Source organism: Carassius carassius, chromosome 2, assembly GCF_963082965.1.
Source record: "Carassius carassius chromosome 2, fCarCar2.1, whole genome shotgun sequence".
In the NCBI taxonomy this organism is placed as follows: domain Eukaryota; kingdom Metazoa; phylum Chordata; class Actinopteri; order Cypriniformes; family Cyprinidae; genus Carassius; species Carassius carassius.
The window spans coordinates 8,503,959-8,528,129 of NC_081756.1; the positions used below are offsets into that span (position 1 = coordinate 8,503,959).

Consider the following 24,171-nt stretch of genomic DNA (forward strand, 5'->3'; position numbering starts at 1 on the left):
GGTCAGGTAGGGGAGTTCGCGGTGCGGCCGCCATGCGGAGGGCGGCGAGCTCTCGTTCCGTTTCCCCTTGTCGGGAGGCCATGTGCTCCATAATCTGTTGCTGGCGGATGCTCACCTCGGTGAGGTGCTTTAACAGATCCTCCATCGTTGGGGGAGGAGTGCCACCTGGGGAAACAGGAAGGGGATGTGAGAAAACAAGCCGTTGTTTGGTGCGCAGTGCTGTGTGGGTCCGTGAGGTCCGTGTCTTTAGCGGGCTGGCGGTCACACGCTGCTGTCTGGAGGGAAAACACAGAGAATTGTTAGCTGAGTCTTCTGGAGACATCTCTCACCTCTGTGTTCGACGACGCTGCTTATAAAGCCCGCTTCTGATGGGCTGCAGGTGTGACCGCTCAGCCCGTAATGAGCAGGTGCAGGTGCGTCTGCTCTGTTTCCAGGGCGACGCTGATGAGAGCTCGGGCCATGCGTCACAATATATATATATATGTATATATATTTAAAAAAATTATTGCATTGTATCATATCATGTATCATATCAGTATTTTATTTGTAAAAGTGTTTAATGTCATTTAATATCTGAGGCACAAATACTGTATAGCAAGACTATAAATAGTTCTTTTTTTCAAAGCTCAACAGGTAGTGCTGCATGTGTGAATATTCACCATCTTTACTGTAGTTTTCTGCCGTGATCTTCAAGTCTTTCTGTTGAACTGTGGGTTTTTATACCAGTCACTTTATTAATGCTTCCATAGTAAATTCTCCATTTCAAATGAATTCTGAATGTGATTGATGTATTTGCCCTCAAACGAATCCTTGTAATATTCGTGTATATAACATCATATCGCTGCATCTAACTGTTTTCACTCTGCTGAAAAGACCAGTGTGGATTTAGAGGACGGTTTCGCTGGTGTGCCCCTTACAGCCAAAGCTGTTGCTTAAATGTCTCCCTTGCCATGGTTAAGCCTGATGGAGACACCAGCATCCAAAAAACACCACATGTGTGTCTTTTGATCAGGGCAATGTCTCATCTGATCATGCACTGTTGTTTCTTTATGCTTTGCCACTTTCTCATGTTTGATTCATGACTTCTCTTATGCACTATTGCATCCTCATGTCTGCCTGGGCTCTTTGTATCTCACTGTGCTTCGTCACTTACTCATGCCTGATTGCGTCCCGTCTCTCTCTGCACCCTTCTGTCTCTCTCTTTCTGTTTGCCCATCTGTTTGGTTTGAGCGTATTCTTCATGGCTCTACATCTGTCACCTGTACACCGTGGGGTAGAAGAGGAGCCCGAGGACGTGGATTATTCAACTGTGTCTATCTTTATCTTTAAGTGAACACCGATTTCAATCTGCGATGTAGAGGAGGGAACCTCTTTACATAGTCGATGAGTGTTTATCCACATCTATCCAAGTGCTTTACAATAAGAGCATATAATATAACATAGAACTTAAGATATAAATCAAATGTTGTAGATGTTAACTTAAAATTGATAATTAGTTTATTGTTTATTTAATTAAATATACATGATATGCTAATTAATTAATAAACCAAATGAGTATTTATTTACAGTTTAAATTTTTTTTTTAAGATGGCGGACGATGGGGTGTTTTTGAAACCTGTTTGAAACCAGTCATTATTTTTGCCTTTGTGTTTGGTGATGCTACTGGTGCAGAAATGACACACTTCACCTTTACCTGCATAATATCAAACAAACATACAGTCAGTGAGTGAGTTGGATGTTAATTCAGTAACTACTGTGACAGATTCAACAAGTAATTTGTTTGACTGATTGAAACTGACAACTTATAAGTTGTTTGTTCAAGAATCAGACTACACTGATCGCATTGTTTGTTTTCACATGCAGCCAGCAAATAGAAAGACCTGTTGTTCCTTGGTATTATTTTTTCGCACTCAGTTTTTCTCTCTCATCACATTCAGTTCAGACTGTGTAAATCAAATATAACATATTTGCCAGTATTGAATAGTGGTGCAGTAAACACTGAATTGTCAGAAGAGCTGATCAAATGCAAAACCCAGAAATTCAGGTCTTAACAACTATGGCCAAATTAAACATCCAGCATTTTTCATGAAACCCATTCAGTGATTTTAACACCCCTCCTGTCAGACAAAAGAGAAAGGAGTGAAAGACCGGACAAAGAAGTAACTGATTTTCTATCAACTCTCAGTGTTTACAGTTCAGGTCTGTGTGTGTTTGTGCATCTGCAATCTTACACACAAGCCTATTTGAGAGTGTATCTGTACCAAGGTCGTTTAGCAGTATACGATCCCTATAGGTATTGTGTGTGTGTGTGTGTGTGTGTGTGTGTGTGTGTGTGTGTGTGTGTGTGTGTGTGTGTGTGTGTGTGGTCAATGGTTTAGAAGTCAGTATGTGTTGTCTGCTGGCAGATCAACTATACACACAGCATTGATCTCCTGTCCTCACCATCATTACTACCATGATTAACTGTCATGGAGTAGTAAAGAGAGAGAGAAAGAGACTCTTAATACCAGGTCTGAGGAACCAAGTATGATTTCTATTTAGTCATAAAACACTTGCCATTTTTTGTTCTGTTTTAAGTTTTCTGACATTTTTGTTGAAGGAACAGTGAAGAGCACAATTTGTGCTCTACCTTTCAGCCAACATCTTCAAAAGAGAGACTTTTTAACCGTCCTGTTTGTTTACACTACAAGTTATACGTTCGGACACACTTGAGTGCATTTTGAAAATGAAAAGGAAAAACATTTGATCTAACAGCTGTTTATTTATTTGTTTGTTTTGTTTTTGTTATTTATTATCTATGTTTGTTTATTGTTTTGTTATTTTATTTATATTTAGTTTATATTTTGCATTTTTTTATTGTTTCATTTATTTTTATTCTTTATTTATTTAAATTGTTATTTGTAAAATATTTTTTTTGGGCATTTTTATTTGATTTTATTTATTTTTATTTATTTATAATTAAATGGACCAGCTATTAAAGGAAAAAAGCCAATTAATGGTAACTCATTGAATGCTGTTTTCCAGGATACACCTAATTAATTTTGTTAAATGAATATCCAAAGTGAATATCCAAATACGAAACGCAAAAATAAGAGAGTTTTAATTCTTGGTCTCTTTATGATTCCTATACTTCAATTTTTTTTGATGGCTATGATCCTTAACTGTTGAAAATAGTAAAAAAAACAAGATTGGGTGGATGTGTCCAAACTCTTGACTGGTCCAAATTCAATAGATATTTATGTGCAACAAGTTTAAATTTAATCTCCAGCGCAGTTAATATTCTTTAGTACACTGGCAATAATCTTTCACTTTACAGGATTGTGCAACTGTAACCGGCTCCAGCTCTAATTCCCTGATAGCATGATTGTCTGACAGGCAATTAAGCTGCTGCCTGCTCAGGGGACGTGAGTGATTTGTGTTGTAGTGCTTTAGTCGTGAAGCTCTGGCCTTATGAGTGCTCAGGTTTTACTCTAGTGTACTATAGCAGTGATGAACTTTATTGATTTGAATGCACACAATAACAAATGAATGATAAACAGGCAGATTCTGTGAATATAAACAAAGTGTCCCATTCATATAAATTTTTTTTATAAATAATAAATAAATGTATTCATGGAAAAAAATAATACCAATGTATTTTTTAAAAAGCACTTGCAAAGTTTTTTTTTTATGTTTTTAATGCATCTTTCAGTGCGTCTAATGCATCTTTTCTTTTGTTTTGCAAAAAAAATAATATTATTGTTTTATAACAATTACCATAGCAATGATTGCTAAATCATTTTTATAAAACAATTTATAATTTTTTTTATTTTTATCTTATATGACAATGACAATTATTTCAAAGAAATGGTTGCAAAAAATACATTTGCAAGGTTTTTTCATGTTTTATTTTGCAACAAAATAGATAGACTGGAAAAATAAAAATAGTAAATGTTAGTTTAAAAAAACCCGTTTTATATTGCAACAGACAGTATTTATTTAAAATGTGTTAAAATAGAAATTGAAAAATATATTAAAAAGTTACAAAAAAATTAAATACATTTGAAACATGAAATGCATACCAATACATACAAAGTTTTTTCAGGGTTTTCTGTATTTATTGTAACAAAAATATTTCAACAAATTGTTGCAAAAAAAAAAAAAAAATTAATAAAACTATGTAAAATAAACTTTAAAAATGCAACATGACACTGGTACATTTATATTAAAAGTTTTTTTTTTGTTATATTAATATACATTTTTGGCAGCTTTGCCCTTTGTTTCTATTTAAGTTTAGTTTGCCGATAGCATTTTGTGTGCAGTGGTCAATCAGTCCTTTAAAATGAAGCTCCCGGCCCTGACTGCTCCTGTGTTTGACCTGCCACTATCTGGAGATGAAATCAGACATCTTGTCTACGCTGTGAATGAATCTCCCTTTAGGACCCTGCTGTGAATGTGTGCTGATGGCTCTTGTGAAGGCCATTTACAGCCCTTGTAAGGGTGATGTTTTAGACTCACCGTAATCGATAAATGAATATGTGTGTGCTTAATGCGCTCCTTGTGTAACACTGATTCTGTCGTAGCCCACAGCAAGGCATGTTTTACATGCAAGTCTGCTGATTCCTTTATGAGTGTAAATCGTTATAAAATCAGTGTGGATTAATGGAGTCTGAAAGAAAGGGGAACATTTGTAGTTAGAGAACTGGAGGATAATGTATTGCTCAGAGGTTGCTCTTTCGGAGTTCAGAGTTATGTTTTATTTAAGTGTCAACTTTATCTCAAATGTCTCTCCACAGATTGTTTAGGAGAAGATATGTAGATCATGCCCTTTGTTATATGCATTTGCATCTTACTGGAGTTCTCTATTTGCTCTCCATTTCCTTTAATTGCTGTTACATGTGTAATGTTTTCTTTCCTGCAATAAAATAGATACATGGTGGTATTCTTAAATGCACTTAATTTAATCATCAACTCTGTCTCAAGCCATAATACTAGACAGAACTAATTTACGCTACTATTTGTTGATGAAAACAGGTGCACTGTTCAATATTTTTTCGAGATTCGATAAGAAGGGCAGCATGTGAAATAGAAATCTTTTGTAACATTAGAAATGTCTTATTTGTCACCTTTTATCAATTTAATGCATCCTTGCTGAATAAAAGTATTCATTTCTTTCAAAAAAAAAGCTCCCAAACTTGCCAAGATACTGTTATTGGACGATCTTCTTTATTTTTTATTTTTATTTTACTTTTAGAAACCGTAATTCCTTCTGTCTATCTGTACTTTCAAGCTTGAGGCCTTTTTAAACTTTTATTTTCTTCAGCTTGCAGACCAGACTTTGTCAAGTCAACATCCGAGCTCGTTTTGACTTCCTTTTCTGGTTCATGATGACTTCTGCTCACCACTTGTTTGATTCTGTGTTTTGTGACAGAGAGGGGAAGATGGTAGTACTGTCCCTCGCGATCGGATTGGTCGAACAAGATGACTTCGCCGACCTTCCAGATCTACAGGAGACACCAGCCGACAAGGAAACACCTCCCGCTGACAAAAGGTGATGGCTGGTTTAAAACAGACAGTTTCATTTCCATATACTGTATACTTAAATAAGCAGATACATAGCATCTTAGGTTTCCTTGATCATCCATGCATAATTTTTTGAACAAACGTTAAAATGTGAGTATCGAATATGATCATCGGGTTTGTGAGGAGCATTTATTTGTTCCTTTCTCAGTCATCATGGTATTTCATTGCATTTTATGTTTTTAACTATAAATCTTTGATCACAAAACTAAGCACTTAAATATCATCTTAATAGGACATATTATTGGGAGATCATCTAATTTATCAGGCTTTACAGATGACAAGTATTTCATTTTATTATAGTGGATGTTTTACAGTTGACTATTCTTTTTTCAAGGGCTTTTAAGAGTGTGTAAAGGACTTATATTTGTGTCGTCTGCTGCAGCTTTTGGTTAGTCCACAGGAAGTGTGAGGTGACCAATCAACAGTTAGTCATTGGCAAGTCCTGAAGTACGATGTCGGTTTTTTGGCTAATGAAGTACTCCATCCACACAAGCTTATCACAAAATCAATGGTCGTCCTTGTGTATCGTACCTGATTATCAATCACAGTGTCACTGAGTCATACCAGTGAGGTAACTTCCTCTGCTCGCAACGTTTGACTTTGTCTTAGAGGAATAGTTTACCAAAAAAATGAAGATATCCAGCTTTCCAATATGTCAATGAGTTTGTTTCTTCATCAGATCGGATTTGGAGAAATGTAGCATTGCATCACTTGCTCACCAGTGGATCCTCAGTGAATGGGTGCGGTCAGAATGAGAGTCCAAACAGCTGATAAAAACATCACAATAATCCACAATTAATCCACACCACTCCAGTCCATCGGTTAACTGCTTCTTAAGCAAAAAGGCTACGTGTTTGTAATAAACAAAAAAATCTCTAGCCTGACATCCCAGGACCATTGTGTCCTCCAGTTGGGTTACCAAAATATATCACTGCCTTGCCTGACAGGCTTGAAAACAGGGTTCCCATGGGTTCTCAATTTAGTTTTATAAAATGTAAAGCCATAAAATACCTTAAATGGTATAAATACCTTAAATAGTATAAGAAAAGTCTTACATTCGGCGATGGAAAGTTAAGAATCGCGATAATGTGACGATTAATGCTATGATTTCATTGAATAAATATGCGTGTTGCACGTTTCAAAGTGTTTTTATATGAATGTTTCTCTGAAGGGAAAAGTTTCAATTAATTTTTTTTTTCATCTTTATTGCCTATTAGAAATTAGTTAAGAGTGCAGTGCTACTTTGTCTACTGCCGTTACCGGGGAAACCGCTTTATTTCTGCCATCCCAAAAGCACCTCCTGCTGGCAGAGAATGAATTTGCATGTTTAGTAATCCATATTCGGTCCTGACCAATGCGAATATCAACCCATGTTTTTTTACGCAGGAAACGCGTAGAGTTGTAAATATGAAAGAAGCTAATATACCTACTGAAAACTTTAAGCAATTAAGACAATAAAATATATATTTATATGTAAAAAATTATATAATAATATCATTCCTTTCCTTAAAAATGCTTTAAAGGCTGAAATTTGATGTGTATTATTATTTGTGCAGGTCCCAAAAATGGTCATAGAAAGCCTTAAAGGGATAGTTCACCCAAAAATGAAAATTCTATCATCGTTTACTCACCCTCAAGTTGTTCCAAACCTGTATGAGTTTCTTTGTTCTGCTGAACACAAAGGAAGATATTTGGAAGAATGTTTGTAATCAAACAGATCTCGGTCCCCATTGACTACCATAGTATATTTTTTCCTACTATGGAAGTCAATGGGGATCGAGATCTGTTTGATTACAAACATTCTTCCAAATATCTTTCTTTGTGTTCAGCAGAACAAAGAAACTCATACAGGTTTGGAACAACTTGAGGGTGAGTAAACGATGATAGAATTTTCATTTTTGGGTGAACTATCCTTTTAAGCAAAAAATAAATACTAAAATAAAATTCCATCCATCCATCCATCCATCTTCTACCGCTTATCCGGGGCCGGGTCGCGGGGGCAGCAGTCTAAGCAGAGAACCCCAGACTTCCCTCTCCCTAGACACTTCCTCCAGCTCTTCTGGGGGGACACCGAGGCGTTCCCAGGCCAGCCGGGAGACATAGTCTCTCCAGCGTGTCCTAGGTCTCCCCCGGGGTCTCCTCCCAGTGGGATGTGCCCGGAACACCTTCCCGGGAAGGCGTCCAGGAGGCATCCGGAACAGATGCCCGAGCCACCTCAGCTGACCCCTCTCGATGTGGAGGAGCAGCGGCTCTACTCTGAGCTCCTCCCGGGTGACTGAGCTTCTCACCCTCTCTAAGGGATCGCCCAGCCACCCTGCGGAGAAAGCACATTTCGGCCGCCTGTATCCGGGATCTTGTCCTTTCGGTCATGACCCAAAGCTCATGACCATAGGTGAGAGTAGGAACGTAGATTGACCGGTAAATCGAGAGCTTCGCCTTGCGGCTCAGCTCTTTCTTCACCACGACAGACCGGTACATCGACCGCATTACTGCAGAAGCTGCACCGATCCGTCTGTCAATCTCCCGTTCCATCCTTCCCTCACTCGTGAACAAGACCCCAAGATACTTAAACTCCTCCACTTGAGGCAGGAACTCTCCACCAACCTGAAGTGGGCAAGCCACCCTTTTCCGACTGAGGACCATGGCCTCGGATTTGGAGGTGCTGATTCTCATCCCAGCCGCTTCACACTCGGCTGCAAACCGTCCCAGTGCATGCTGAAGGTCCTGGCCTGATGAGGCCAACACGACAACATCATCCGCAAAGAGCAGAGACGAAATCGTGTTGTCACCAAACCTGACCCCCTCCGGCCCCTGGCTGCGCCTAGAAATTCTGTCCATAAAAATCATGAACAGAACCGGCGACAAAGGGCAGCCCTGCCGGAGTCCAACACGCACCGGGAACAAGTCTGGCTTACAGCTGGCAATACGAACCAAGCTCCTGCTCCGTTCGTACAGGGACCGGATAGCCCTTAGCAAAGGGACCCCGGAGAACCCTCCACAGGCCGCCGCGAGGGACACAGTCGAATGCCTTCCACAAAGCACATGTGGACTGGTTGGGCATACTCCCATGAACCCTCCAGCACCCTGTAGAGGGTATAGAGCTGGTCCAGTGTTCCACGGCCTGGACGAAAACCACACTGTTCCTCCTGAATCCGAGGTTCTACTATCGGCCGGATTCTCCTCTCCAGTACCCTGGCATAGACTTTCCCAGGGAGGCTGAGAAGTGTGATCCCCCTGTAGTTGGAACACACCCTCCGGTCCCCCTTCTTAAAAAGAGGGACCACCACCCCGGTCTGCCATCCCAGAGGCACCGTCCCCGACTGCCACGCGATGCTGCAGAGGCGTGTCAGCCAAGACAGCCCCACAACATCCAGAGACTTGAGGTACTCAGGGCGGATCTCATCCACCCCCGGTGCCTTGCCACCGAGGAGTTTCTTGACTACCTCGGTGACTTCAGCTTGGGTTATGGACGAGTCCACATCTGAGCCCTCAGCCTCTGCTTCCTCAATGGAAGACGTGACACCGGGATTGAGGAGATCCTCGAAGTATTCCTTCCACCGTCCAACGACATCCCCAGTTGAGGTCAACAGCTCCCCACCTCTACTGTAAACAGCGTTGGTAGGGCACTGCTTCCCTCTCCTGAGGTGCCGGACGGTTTGCCAGAATCTCTTCGAGGCTGACCGATAGTCCTTCTCCATGGCCTCACCGAACTCCTCCCAGGCCCGAGTTTTTGCCTCCACAACCACCCGGGCTGTAGTCCGCTTGGCCTGCCGGTACCTGTCAGCTTCCTCTGGAGTCCCACAAGCCAACCAGGCCCGATAGGACTCCTTCTTCAGCTTGACGGCATCCCTTACTTCCGGTGTCCACCACCGGGTTCGGGGATTGCCACCTCGACAGGCACCGGAAACCTTACGGCCACAGCTCCGAGCGGCCGCTTCGACAATGGAGGTGGAGAACATGGTCCACTCGGACTCAATATCTCCAGCCTCCCTCGGGATCCAGTCGAAGCTCTGCCGGAGGTGGGAGTTGAAGATCTCTCTGACAGGAGACTCGGCCAAACGTTCCCAGCAGACCCTCACAGTATGTTTGGGTCTGCCGAGTCTGTCCAGCTTCCTCCCCCGCCATCGGATCCAACTCACCACCAGGTGGTGATCGGTTGACAGCTCCGCCCCTCTCTTCACCCGAGTGTCCAAGACATACGGCCGGAGGTTGGATGAAACGACCACAAAGTCGATCATCGACCTACGGCCTAGGGTGTCCTGGTGCCACGTGTACTGATGGACACCCTTATGCTTGAACATGGTGTTCGTTATGGACAAGCTGTAACTAGCACAGAAGTCCAATAACTGAACACCGCTCGGGTTCAGATCAGGGGGGCCGTTCCTCCCAATCACGCCCCTCCAGGTGTCACTGTCGTTGCCCACGTGGGCGTTGAAGTCCCCCAGTAAAACGACGGAGTCCCCAGTCGGAGCACTTTCCAGCACCCCTCCCAGACTCCCAGAGACTCCAAGAAGGCTGGGTACTCTGCATTGCCGTTCGGCCCGTAGGCACAAACGACAGTGAGAGACCTATCCCCGACCCGAAGGCGCAGGGAAGCGACCCTCTCGTTCACCGGGGTAAACTCCAACACATGGCAGCTGAGCTGGGGGGCTATAAGCAAACCCACACCAGCCCGCCGCCTCTCACCATGGGCAACTCCAGAGTGGTGAAGAGTCCATCCTCTCTCGAGGAGTGTGGTACCAGAGCCCAAGCTGTGCGTAGAGGTGAGTCCAACTATCGCTAGTCGGAACCTCTCTACCTCACGCACAATCTCGGGCTCCTTCCCCGCCAGTGAGGTGACGTTCCACGTCCCTAGAGCTAGTTTCCGTGTCCAGGGATCGGGCTGTCGAGGCCCCCGCCTTCGACTGCCACCCGATTGTCTAAGCACCGGCCCCTTACGGTCCCTCCTGTAGGTGGTGAGCCCACGGGAAGGCGGCCCCACGTCGCTCCTTCGGGCTGAGCCCGGCCGGACCCCGTGGGGGGAGGCCCGGCCACCAGGCGCTCGCATACGAGCCCCAACCCCGGGCCTGGCTCCAGGGTGGGGCCCCGGCTGCGCCATACCGGGCGACGTCACGGTCCTTTGATTTATTCTTCTCATAAGGGGTTTTGAACCGCTCTTAGTCTGACCCGTCGCCTAGGACCTGTTTGCCTTGGGAGACCCTACCAGGGGCATATAGCCCCGGACAACATAGCTCCTAGGGTCATTCGGGTACTCAAACCCCTCCACCACGTTAAGGTGGCAGTTCAAGGAGGGGTAAAATAAAAATAAAATAAAATTCCTTCCTTCATATATGTTGATATTTGTGTTTTGAAAATATTTTTGATAGATTTTTTAACTCCTATACATGTTCTATATAACAATTTGTCTTTTTTTAATTTGGGCTAGTTACATTTATTTCAGGCTATCAAGGGCTACGAGGGATTTTGAAATATTGCAAGCGCTGAATATTATGTATAGAGAACTGGAATTTTACTTGGAATCAATTGTTTGAAATCCTTAATGATGGATTTGTTTTGTGTGGATTACTTGTGGATTATTGTGTTGTTTTTATCAGCTGTTTGGACTCACATTCTGACGACACCCATCCATTGGTGAGCAAGTGATGTAAAGCTAAATATCTCTAAATCTGTTCTGATGAAGAAACAAACTCATCTACATTTTGGATGGCCAGAGGGTGAATTAATTTTAAGCATTATTTAAGAATTATTTTTGGCAGTAATCTCTTTTTTTTTTTTTTTTTTTTTTTTATCCTCATCGGGCTTATTTGGGTTGTCATTTTGAACTTTTTTGCTTTCATCACATATTCACTCTGGTAGTCCTCTCTCTCTCTTTGTATGTGTGTGTGATCTGTGTTTCAGCGAGCTGTCGGATCACAGTAGGGGTGTGCTCATTATAAGAGAGTGTAGTCCCAACTAAAAACACGCAACTCCTCTGTCTAGCTGAGACACGTATCATGCACACACACACACACACACACACACACACACACACCATTCTGGCTGCTGCCAGGAGAATAAGTCTTGACTCTTTAAACACACATCAACCCACACAAACAGACACACAGCACTTTATAATCAGACACTCCCAGGAGGTCCCAGTCTCTCCTCTTCATACTTGTTAAACTGGAGTGTAGAGGCCTACAACAGGACAGATTTTTCCATCTTAGTCCAGGAAGTTTCATTCCCCACCCACCCGGGAATTTTACTCTGTCCATCTGCTCCCAATTTATAATCATTTTCATCCCTTATGCTCAGTCAAGGTCCATTCCCACAATCTGCCATGATCAGGGAAAACTTGGGAATATGAGGTTGTTTTAAGATGCAAATTTCCACAAAAAGTCATAAATAATACTTTCTAATAATAATTCTAACGATATTACTACTAGCAATAATAATAACATTTCTTCTTCTTCTAATTATTATTATTAAATTATAAAATGTTAAAAACCATCATAAAGATATAAAAAGTGATATAAAATATAAAAGATATTATATTTAAATAGTAACATCTTTAAACCATTAAAAAAAAAAAAAAATAGATGACTTATATATATATATAATGCAAAGCCATCTAAAATGACAAAGATTTATGCTGATATGGTCCAAAACCCCACTTTGCCTTGGGCGAGTCAAAACTTTTGGAGGACAACTGTATATTTATGCACATTAGAGTACTGCATTGTTCCTCTTTGCTTTGCCTGCATTCAGATCAGTTGTTAATCTTGTGCACTGTATGTTTGCTATAGAGTGTTCCATCACTCACTTATAAGGTCCCTTAGAAGGCAGCTGCCTGTGTGGACAGTAGACAGCAAGGCAGCTCAGTGGGTTTTGGAACAGAGCTTGTATGTCATATTCTTTGAAATGTAAACATGAAAGTTAAAACTATTAAATCATTTAAACAACCAACAGCATGTTGTTCAACGGATAATTTCAGCACACTAACCCAATGCTACAGAGAACTGTGCTTCACATATGTATTACTGAAAAACAACTACTCTCACAACTACTCATGTCTACAAACATTTAGTCCCATGCTGAAGCAAATCTAATGTGGTCCTTTAGAAGTCTTGACTAGTTTCGTCTTGCATCAGTCCTTCCTCACGAAAGAGTGTGTGTCATGAACTGCCTGCCCTCAGCTATTGTTTTCCACAAACCTATTAACAAGCAGAGTCATTTATCCTCGAAAGAAGTTCAGCTCTTGTCAGTCTGTCCTTCTGCCTTATTTTGACGTATTAGACTCCTTTAAGGACACACATTAGCACCAATGTAACACCAAGCTGCTCAGAGTGAGATGAGCCGGATCAGATCTGTGAGAGAATCATTTGGACACGCCCACTCACAGTTTCTGTGTCCAATCACGCTGAAGAATGGTTGTGTGTGCTGACATCTTGACTAAAGCTGTTTCAAACCCTAGTGAGCTGCCTTTGTTCCTTCTGTTTTCACAAGCATCAGTCCTGACAGAAATGGGACCTCATAGGTGACAGCAAATTAGAATGATTTGTAATGAAGTGACACTGGAGACTGGAGTAATGATGCTGTGTAATAAATAAATGCAATAAATTACATTAAAAAATATTTTTAATAGAAAACATTAGTTTTAAATTGCAACAATATTTCACAATTTTACTATTTTTGCTTTTAAATTGTGAGCATAAGTTTCATTTCAAATACATTACAAATCTTAATTACCCCAAACCTTTTAATGTAGGATAAATGTAGGTTTTCAGTTGATTATATTTTAATTAAAACATAAATAAATAAAAAAATAGCATGGATGGATTGATTGGATGGATGGATGGATGGATGGATGGATGGATAGATGGATGGATAGAGGATGGGTGGGTGGAGGGATAGATAGATAGATAGATAGATAGATAGATAGATAGATAGATAGATAGATAGATAGATAGATAGATAGATAGATAGATAGATAGATAGATAGATAGATAGATAGATAGATAGATAGATAGATAGATAGGTGGGTGGATGGATGGGTGGAGGGATAGATAGATAGATAGATGGATGGATGGATGGATAGATAGATAGATAGATAGATAGATAGATAGATAGATAGATAGATAGATAGATAGATAGATAGATAGATAGATAGATAGATAGATAGATAGATAGATAGATAGATAGATAGATGGATGGATGGATGGATAGAGGATGGGTGGGTGGAGGGATAGATAGATAGATAGATAGATAGATAGATAGATAGATAGATAGATAGATAGATAGATAGATAGATAGATAGATAGATAGATAGATAGATAGATGGATGGATGGATGGATGGATGGAAAGATAGATAGATGGGTGGAGGATGGGTTAGTGGATAGATAGATAGATAGATAGATAGATAGATAGATAGATAGATAGATAGATAGATAGATAGATAGATAGATAGATAGATGGATAGAGGATGGGTGGGTGGAGGGATAGATAGATAGATAGATAGATAGATAGATAGATAGATAGATGGATGGATGGATGGATGGATGGATGGATGGATAGATAGATAGATAGATAGATAGATAGATAGATAGATAGATAGATAGATAGATAGATAGATAGATAGATAGATAGATAGATAGATAGATAGATAGATAGATAGATGGGTAGAGGATGGGTGGGTGGAGGGATAGATAGATTTGAATTCAAATTGTAGCTCCGTGTAGCTGTTTTTATTTTATTTTTTTCTCTAGAATCTTTATCTTACTATCACTCTCTGTTTTTTAAAGTGGTAAAATATAACTTAATTCACACCATATTTCTGATATTATCGATCAATCTTATCAGATTAACTTTGATCGTTCACTTTTATTTTATTTCCGTGAGTGCAGTACACCTGCAAAGCGTTAGCACTCGTTAGCTTGTCATTAGCGTTTTCATTCGAACCTATCGCTGTTTTCTTTTCTCCTCTCCCTCGCTCCAGTTTTTCACAAGTTCATCAAACAACCGCAGTAAGAATTTTCATCAAGCACGGTGAGTAATGGCTTCTCCTATCATTGTTTCTTGCACCTCTTGCCACATGTACAGTTTATCTATCTCTGTCGCTGATGAGGGATTCACATGTGATAAATGCAGGGAAATAGTTAGGCTGACAGAGAAGATTTCAGAATTAGAGACACGCATCCAAACTTTAATTAAGGACAGTAAAAATGTTAGGGCTCTAGATACGGCTTTGGATGCGTCTAGCTCAGGGATTCCTGTACATTGTTCGGTTCTGGAAACAGAGCCCCAGCAGCAGGGCAACTGGGTGACGGTGAGGCAGCATAGTCGTGGGTCAAAACACCGCTCTTCTGTTCCGATCAAAACATTAAACAGGTTCTCCCCACTCAGTGATGCACCCACTGAGAAACCTGATGAAATGCTCTAGTTATTGGTGATTCTATTGTACGGAACGTGAATATAGAGACACCAGCCACCATAGTCAACTGTTTACCGGGAGCCAGAGCGCCTGACATTTTGGCAAATTTAAAAGTGCTGGCTAATGCTAAACGTAAATACAGAAAGATTGTTATTCATGCCGGCGCTAATGATGTTCGACTTCGCCAGTCGGAGATCACTAAAAATAACATTAAAGAGGTGTGTGAACTTGCAAGCACGATGTCAGACACTGTAATATGCTCTGGTCCCCTCCCTGCTTACCGTGGTGATGAGATGCATAGCAGATTGTCATCACTCAATGGCTGGATGTCTAAGTGGTGCCCACAGAATAACATAGGTTTCATAGACAATTGGACAAGCTTTTGGGGCAGACCTGACCTGTTTAAAAGAGATGGTCTTCATCCCTCCTCGGGTGGCGCCACTCTTCTCTCTAGAAATATGGCAAATAGTCTTAGTGTTTATACTTGACTAACTGGGGCCCAGGTCAGGAAGCAGACAGACTGGCTAAACCGACCGTCTGCTAGCTGCCTCCCGTCACAGAGGTCAGTTAATTCTCAGCACATAGAGACTCTTTCACCTAGATATCACACTATAGAGACTGTGTCTGTTCCCCGAACTAGAAAATACAAAAAACGTCCAAACCAAGTTAAGATTAACAATTTAATTGAGGTTCAACAAATAAAAAACAGAAGCAATATGGATAAACAAATGATAAAGCTTGGCTTATTGAATATCAGATCCCTTTCTACGAAAACACTTTTTGTAAATAATATGATCACTGATCATAATATAGATGTACTCTGTTTGACAGAAACCTGGCTAAAACCTGATGATTACATTATTTTAAATGAGTCCACCCCCCAAGATTACTGTTATAAACATGAGCCACGTCTAAAAGGCAAAGGTGGAGGTGTTGCTTCAATTTATAACAACGTTTTCAGGATTTCTCAGAGGGCAGGCTACAAGTATAACTCGTTTGAAGTAATGGTACTTCATATAACATTATCCAAAGAAACAAATGTTAATGATAAATCCCCTGTTATGTTTGTACTGGCTACTGTATACAGGCCACCAGGGCACCATACAGACTTTATTAAAGAGTTTGGTGATTTTACATCCGAGTTAGTTCTGGCTGCAGATAAAGTTTTAATAGTTGGTGATTTTAATATCCATGTTGATAATGAAAACGATGCATTGGGATCAGCATTTATAGACATTCTGAACTCTATTGGTGTTAGACAACACGTTTCAGGACCTACTCATTGTCGAAATCATACTCTAGATTTAATACTCTCACATGGAATTGATGTTGATGGTGTTGAAATTATTCAGCCAAGTGATGATATCTCAGATCATTATTTAGTTCTTTGCAAAATTCATATAGCCAAAATTGTAAATTCTACTTCTTGTTACAAGTATGGAAGAACCATCACTTCTAACACAAAAGACTGCTTTTTAAGTTATCTTCCTGATGTATCCAAATTCCTTAGCATATCCAAAACCTCAGAACAACTTGATGATGTAACAGAAACTATGGACTCTCTCTTTTCTAGCACTTTAAATAAAGTTGCTCCTTTACGCTTAAGAAAGGTTAAGGAAAACAGTTTGACACCATGGTATAATGAGCATACTCGCACCCTAAAGAGAGCAGCCCGAAAAATGGAGCGCAGCTGGAGGAAAACAAAACTAGAGGTATTTCGTATTGCTTGGCGGGAAAGTAACATATCCTACAGAAAAGCATTAAAAACTGCTAGATCCGATTACTTTTCTTCTCTTTTAGAAGAAAACAAACATAACCCCAGGTATTTATTCAATACAGTGGCTAAATTAACGAAAAATAAAGCCTCAACAAGTGTTGACATTTCCCAACACCACAGCAGTAATGACTTTATGAACTACTTTACTTCTAAAATCGATACTATTAGAGATAAAATTGCAACCATTCAGCCGTCAGCTACAGTATCACATCAGACAGTGCACTATAGACCCCCTGAGGAACAGTTCCACTCATTCTCTACCATAGGAGAGGAAGAATTGTATAAACTTGTTAAATCATCTAAACCAACAACATGTATGTTAGACCCTATACCATCTAAGCTCCTGAAAGAGGTGCTTCCAGAAGTCATAGATGCTCTTCTGACTATTATTAATTCCTCATTGTCATTAGGACATGTCCCCAAAACCTTCAAACTGGCTGTTATTAAGCCTCTCATTAAAAAACCACAACTTGACCCCAAAGAACTAGTTAATTATAGACCAATCTCGAATCTCCCTTTTCTGTCCAAGATACTAGAAAAGGTGGTAACCACACAATTATATTCCTTCTTAGAGAAAATTGGTATATGTGAGGATTTCCAGTCAGGATTTAGACTGTATCATAGTACTGAGACTGCTCTTCTTAGAGTTACAAATGATCTGCTCTTATCATCTGATCGTGGGTGTATCTCTCTATTAGTTTTATTGGATCTTAGTGCTGCGTTTGACACAATTGACCACAACATTCTATTGCATAGACTTGAATACTTTGTTGGCATCAGTGGAAGTGCATTAGCATGGTTTAAATCGTACTTATATGACCGCCATCAGTTTGTAGCAGTGAATGAAGATGTATCCTATCGATCACAAGTGCAGTATGGAGTACCTCAAGGCTCAGTACTAGGGCCGCTACTCTTCACGCTTTATATGTTACCCTTGGGAGATATCATCAGGAAACATGGTGTTAGCTTTCACTGTTATGCTGATGATACTCAGCTCTATATTTCTTCGCAGCCCGGTGAAACACACCAATTTGAAAAACTAATGGATTGCATAGTCGATATAAAAAACTGGATGACGAGTAATTTCTTACTGCTAAATTCTGAAAAAACAGAGGTGTTAATTATAGGACCTAAAAACTCTGCTTGTAATAACCTAGAACACTGTCTAAGACTTGATGGTTGCTCTGTCAATTCTTCGTCATCAGTTAGGAACCTAGGTGTGCTACTTGATCGCAATCTTTCCTTAGAAAGCCACGTTTCTAGCATTTGTAAAACTGCATTTTTCCATCTCAAAAATATATCTAAATTACGGCCTATGCTCTCAATGTCAAATGCAGAAATGTTAATCCATGCATTTATGACCCCAAGGTTAGATTATTGTAATGCTTTATTGGGTGGTTGTTCTGCAGGCTTAGTAAACAAACTACAGCTAGTCCAAAATGCAGCAGCAAGAGTTCTTACTAGAACCAGGAAGTATGACCATATTAGCCCGGTCCTGTCAACACTGCACTGGCTCCCTATCAAGCATCGCATAGATTTTAAAATATTGCTTATTACTTATAAAGCCCTGAATGGTTTAGCACCTCAGTATTTGAATGAGCTCCTTTTACATTATAATCCTCTACGTCCGCTACGTTCTCAAAACTCAGGCAATTTGATAATACCTAGAATATCAAAATCAACTGCAGGCGGCAGATCCTTTTCCTATTTGGCACCCAAACTCTGGAATAACCTACCTAACATTGTTCGGGAGGCAGACACACTCTTGCAGTTTAAATCTAGATTAAAGACCCATCTCTTTAACCTGGCATACACATAACATACTAATATGCTTTTATTATCCAAATCCGTTAAAGGATTTTTAGGCTGCATTAATTAGGTAAACCGGAACTGGAAACACTTCCCATAACAACCTATGTACTTGCTACATCATTAGAAGAATGGCATCTACGCTAATATTTGTCTGTTTCTCTCTTGTTCCGAGGTCACCGGGGCCACCAGATCCAGTCTGTGTCCAGATCAGAGGGTCACTGCAGTCACCCGGATCCAGTACGTATCCAGACCAGATGGTGGATCAGCACCTAGAAAGGACCTCTACATCCCTGAAAGACAGCGGAGACCAGGACAACTAGAGCCCCAGATACAGATCCCTTGTAAAGACCTTGTCTCAGAGGAGCACCAGGACAAGACCACAGGAAACAGATGATTCTTCTGCACAATCTGACTTTGCTGCAGCCTGGAATTGAACTACTGGTTTCGTCTGGTCAGAGGAGAACTGGCCCCCCAACTGAGCCTGGTTTCTCCCAAGGTTTTTTTCTCCATTCTGTCACCGATGGAGTTTCGGTTCCTTGCCGCTGTCGCCTCTGGCTTGCTTAGTTGGGGACACTTCATCTACAGCGATATCGTTGACTTGATTGCAAATAAATGCACAGACACTATTTAACTGAACAGAGATGACATAACTGAATCCAATGATGAACTGCCTTTAACTATCATTTTTGCATTATTGACACTGTTTTCCTGATGAATGTTGTTCAGTTGCTTTGACGCAATGTATTTTGTTTAAAGCGCTATATAAATAAAGGTGACATTGACATTGACACAGATACACTATGTGCTGGTATAGACAGATGGACACAGATGGTGGTTTTGGAGCATGCCTCAAGTTTTCTGTGTCTTTCTCTCTGTGTGTCTGGGGCTCTGTTGGGGCAGGGTACATGTCAAAGCATCAGACTGTGATCAAAGCTCACCCTGGCCCTCCGGGGTCCGTCTGGAATAGTCGCCATGGAGAGTGTCCTTGCTCTACTAATAACCGACTTCAATCACTCCACTCAGTAGCCAGAGCCCTGTCTCTAGGTCAGCAGCAGGGTCACACCCACCAGCCTCCATTATCATACAACACACAAATCATCAACCACGTCACTTTGGGGTTTTCATGGAGTGCCTTCTCTCTTAATCGACATAGCAGAGCCGGATAGGGAAGTATTGGGAAGAAAATGGGATGCAGTAGTTCACAATCAAACCTGCATTTCCTGTTTCAACACCACAGCACATTAACACTAACCTCAGTTCAACCAATGCCAGCTCATTCAAGAGTACAAAGTTACTACATTAAAGATATTTAATCGACATATTGATTGATTGATTGATTGATTTGATTATACATTTTTTTCATTATTCATTTTTGTATACTTTTGTATACTTCTACTTAAACTTTGATGTCAATAAGATTTTGATGCTCACATATGGCTGGATTTATTTGATCAAAAATACAGTAAAAACTGTAATGTTGTGAAATAGTATTACAATTTAAAATAATTGTTTTCTATTGTAATATATTTTTAAAAAATTAATTTATTCCTGTGATCAAAGCTGAATTTTCAGCTGTCAATTTTTCAGTGTCACATGATCCCTCAGAAATCGTTCTGATATGCTGATTTGCTGATCAAGAAACATTTATTATTATTATCAATGTTGAAAACAGTTGTGCTGCTTCATATTTTTGTGGAGATGGAGATACTTTTTTTCAATATTCCTTAGAGGTCGCTTAATTTTAAAACGTAAATATAGGTCATAATAAGGTGCTTGCACAAACAACCTGTATGGTCGTTTTTTGTTGGAGGACAGGCTCGAAGTTCAGCATTTATTTGAAAATATAATTTTTTGTTACAAAGTAAACATCTTTACTGTGACTTTTGATAAATTGAACACATTCTCAATAGAAAAAGTATTAATTTCTATAATTTTTTGATTATGTCATGATGCTTACGCTCCATTATTTACACACAATATGCTTGAAAACTAAGTAATTCAAGGCAGTATTTTACTAATATATATATTAACACTTAACAACACAATGTAACCCACAAGTGTTCCCTTTATTTTTTTTAGCAGTTTATATATATATATGGGACTCAAAGCGATGAATAATTTTTTATTCTGTTCAATAACCTGAACCTTCTGAACGTACAAACTTAAAGTTTGACATTTTTTTTTCACTGTCACGCTACTGAAAACTGCAGTAGCAGTATATTAATAGCTTCGCTATCTTTTTGCTAATTAGTTAATTACTCCCTAACCCTGATCTCCATTACAGTATTTACCGCTGTCTCTCCCTCTCTCATAGCACATAAAAGCTTACATCACACAAAAAGAGAAGTGCGAGATGAACTTAACCCCCCTGAGGCTAAAACCAGAGAGGAAGAGTGAGTAACATCCACTCAGACGGTGCTTTAACCTGCTCCCCCGATACCCGAGCTCTTCATCAAAGGGCTTGTACTCTCCGTGTTAAAATAATCATGCTCCTTTACGCTCTCTCTTTCCTCCGCCCTCCCATGGCCCAGTTTGAAATGAATCGCGGTGTAACAGCGCCCCGAAGCCTCTCCATCGACTGCCACCACTCCCCAGGAGCCCCACCGGATCAATCTGTTTGAAAAACAAGCCATTCATCAGCATAACGCTGCGGCCGTAGCACTCGCGTTATATGAGAAATGCATCTGTATCAATATCCACCTGCCACAGCTCAATTATAGCTTTCCATTATATTGTCCTGTGTGAACCACTTATGAGTCTGATTATAATAGCAGAAAGCACATTCGGATGATGTGTGCTCATGAGAGGACGAAGCCGTATTAGCTTTATGGATCAGCATTGAGTAGCAAAGACCATTTGGGTTTGTGAATCAAGCAGCGGGGCATCAGAGGTACTGTGTACCACCAGTGGCCCCTACTGAGTGCTCATGCATTCTGAGTTTATTTGTATCATAGTTAATTGTGCAGTGCACACTATTGCATGCCTCCCATGTGCTTTCAGTGCTATGATTTATGATGATTTGAGCTACAGTGATGTGATGTGAAATGGTGGCCATCGGGTAAAGGCACAGCATTGGTGATTTTCTAAAACAATGTGTTCCATTCATGTGACACATAATGTGTGACCCTGAGTTCAACTGCGTATACATGCATCAAGAAAACAAAGAGCAGCAGATTCACATGGTTTTTACATATTTCAAACATTTTTGTTTACAGATGTATAAAAAAAATAGGCTTTGACTCACTGAAATGAGGATATAAACCTATTGTAATATTCTAGCAGGAATATTACTATAACAGGAATAACTATATGAGTTATTCTAGCCAGCCACCTGGACGGCACTAGACATCCGCCCGTGGAACGCCTGCAGAGTGTCCATGACAGCCGATTAATAGCGGTGAAGCCATTTGTACAGCAACAATCATAAAGGGCAGCAAAAATTGCTGAGAATAATCTATTGTATGCCATTAGTCAGAAGTCTGGCTTGTGAAAATAGAGCCGTCTGCTTTATCCTCAGCCTGTGTCTGTGGAGAGAAAGAAACAAGAGGAGTTTCCTTTTCAAGATGTCCCTGAAGTGGAGCCCTTGACTGCATCGTGACATAATGGATTTGAAGTGTTTTAAGGTGTGTGTTGTTTCCCAGCTTGCTGTTCCAGTCATGTATTTTTGTTTGTGTGTGCTGCTGAAATCATTGCAGCGGAGACGCACTGATTGGTACACGGGAGGCTGGGTACAAGCGATGATCCCTAGATATCCTGCCATTGTTTCGAGAACCGCAGGTGGGATTCAGGAGTGTAAGAACAAAGGGCTTGATAGCACACATCTTTTTACTGCAGTCTGATTTCATTGATACTCTTTGAGAGAGATTTCACCCTCAAAGGATCATTTTGGCATCGTTTCTTCACCCCTGTGTTGTTCCAACATAAAAAATATTTTTTGTTTTTCCACGAAAGGACACATTTTGAATAATGTGTGGTAATTTGAATAAGGTTTGCTATTAAACAGAATTGGGATTGGAGTTATTGGTGCTCAAACAGGACACAAAAGCACTGTAAATTTATAATGTAGTCCATAAGTCTTCTGAAGTCATGAGGTTTGGGCAGCAAACCTAAACTGAGTTGTTCTTTACATATTTTCTCCTCCAGTGAGGATTGAATCATTGAGTCAGTCATTTGAACTTGAGAACCAAATGACTCTGATTTTTGCGAACAGATTATTCACACTATTTTTGTGAACTAAATCAGTTAGGATTATTGAAAAGGTCTGACTCAAATGACTGTTCTTTTGAGTTGGATCTTTTTAAATGAATCAAAAGATTCGTTTACAATTACATACTGTAGTCAGAAGAAAGAAATTCAGTAAATTGTTGTTTGTTGATCACATGAAGATTCAAAAACTGTTCAAAGGTTTGGAATCGGGAAGATTTTTAAAAATGTTTTTGAAAAAAAGTCATGCTCATGCACAAATATTGTGATATATTCTAAGTATTTCTAATAACCATTTTCTATTTGAAAATATTTTTTAAAGGTAATTTATTAAAGTGATGCAAAGCTAAATTTTAAATATCATTCTAATATACAGATTTGCTGCTAAAGAAACATGTATTATTCTTATCAATCTTGAAAACAGTTGCACTGCTTAATATTCTTGTGGAAATGTTGATATCTCAGGATTCTTTGATGAACAGAAAGTTCAAAAGAACGGCATTTTTTTAAAATGGAAATCTTTTGTAGCACAATGTCTTTACTGTCAATTTTTAGTTGTACCTGCTTAAAAAAATTATTATACATTTATAAATATATATATGTGTGTGTGTGTATATATATGTGTGTGTGTGTGTGTGTGTGTGTGTGTGTGTGTTTATATGTGTAATATATATATATATATATATATATATATACAGTACAGACCAAAAGTTTGGACACACCTTCTCATTAAAAGAGTTTTCTTTATTTTCATGACTATGAAAACTGTAGAGTCACACTGAAGGCATCAAGGGCTGTTTGACCAAGAAGGAGAGTGATGGGGTGCTGCGCCAGATGACCTGGCCTCATCTGGCCCAATCGAGATGGTTTAGGGGTGAGCTGGACCGCAGACAGAAGGCAAAAGGGCCAACAAGTGCTAAGCATCTCTCGGGGAACTTCATCAAGACTGTTGGAAGACCATTTCAGGTGACTACCTCTTGAAGCTCATCAAGAGAATGCCAAGAGTGTGCAAAGCAGTAATCAAAGCAAAAGGTGGCTACTTTGAAGAACCCAGAATATGACATATTTTCAGTTGTTTCACACTTTTTTATTATGTATATAATTCCACATGTGTTAATTCATAGTTTGATGCCTTCAGTGTGACTCTACAATTTTCATAGTCATGAAAATAAAGAAAACTCTTTGAATGAGAAGGTGTGTCCAAACTTTTGGTCTGTACTGTATATATATATATATATATAAAGAAAGAAAGGTTAATGATGACTAAAAATTTAATTTAATTCCTTTAACACTATAGTTTTAGCTCAAGTGATGTTAAATGTCGAGGTTAGGCTGTCCGATCAGTCATTCCGAAGGTTAATTAAGGTAAAACATCCATCTTACACGAGATCAGACAGAAAATTTAGA

General features: G+C 39.9%; 1 protein-coding gene across 2 annotated transcripts in view; it reads left to right on the plus strand.

Annotated features, from left to right (window-relative positions):
• LOC132101487 (synaptotagmin-7-like) overlaps window positions 1-24,171 on the plus strand; it is a 125,535-nt gene that overhangs the window by 77,199 nt on the left and 24,165 nt on the right. For both annotated transcript variants that reach the window (XM_059506500.1, XM_059506508.1), the window contains exon 6: window positions 5,411-5,530. In XM_059506500.1, the coding sequence (XP_059362483.1) occupies window positions 5,411-5,530 (120 nt within the window). The remainder of the gene's footprint in view (window positions 1-5,410; window positions 5,531-24,171) is intronic.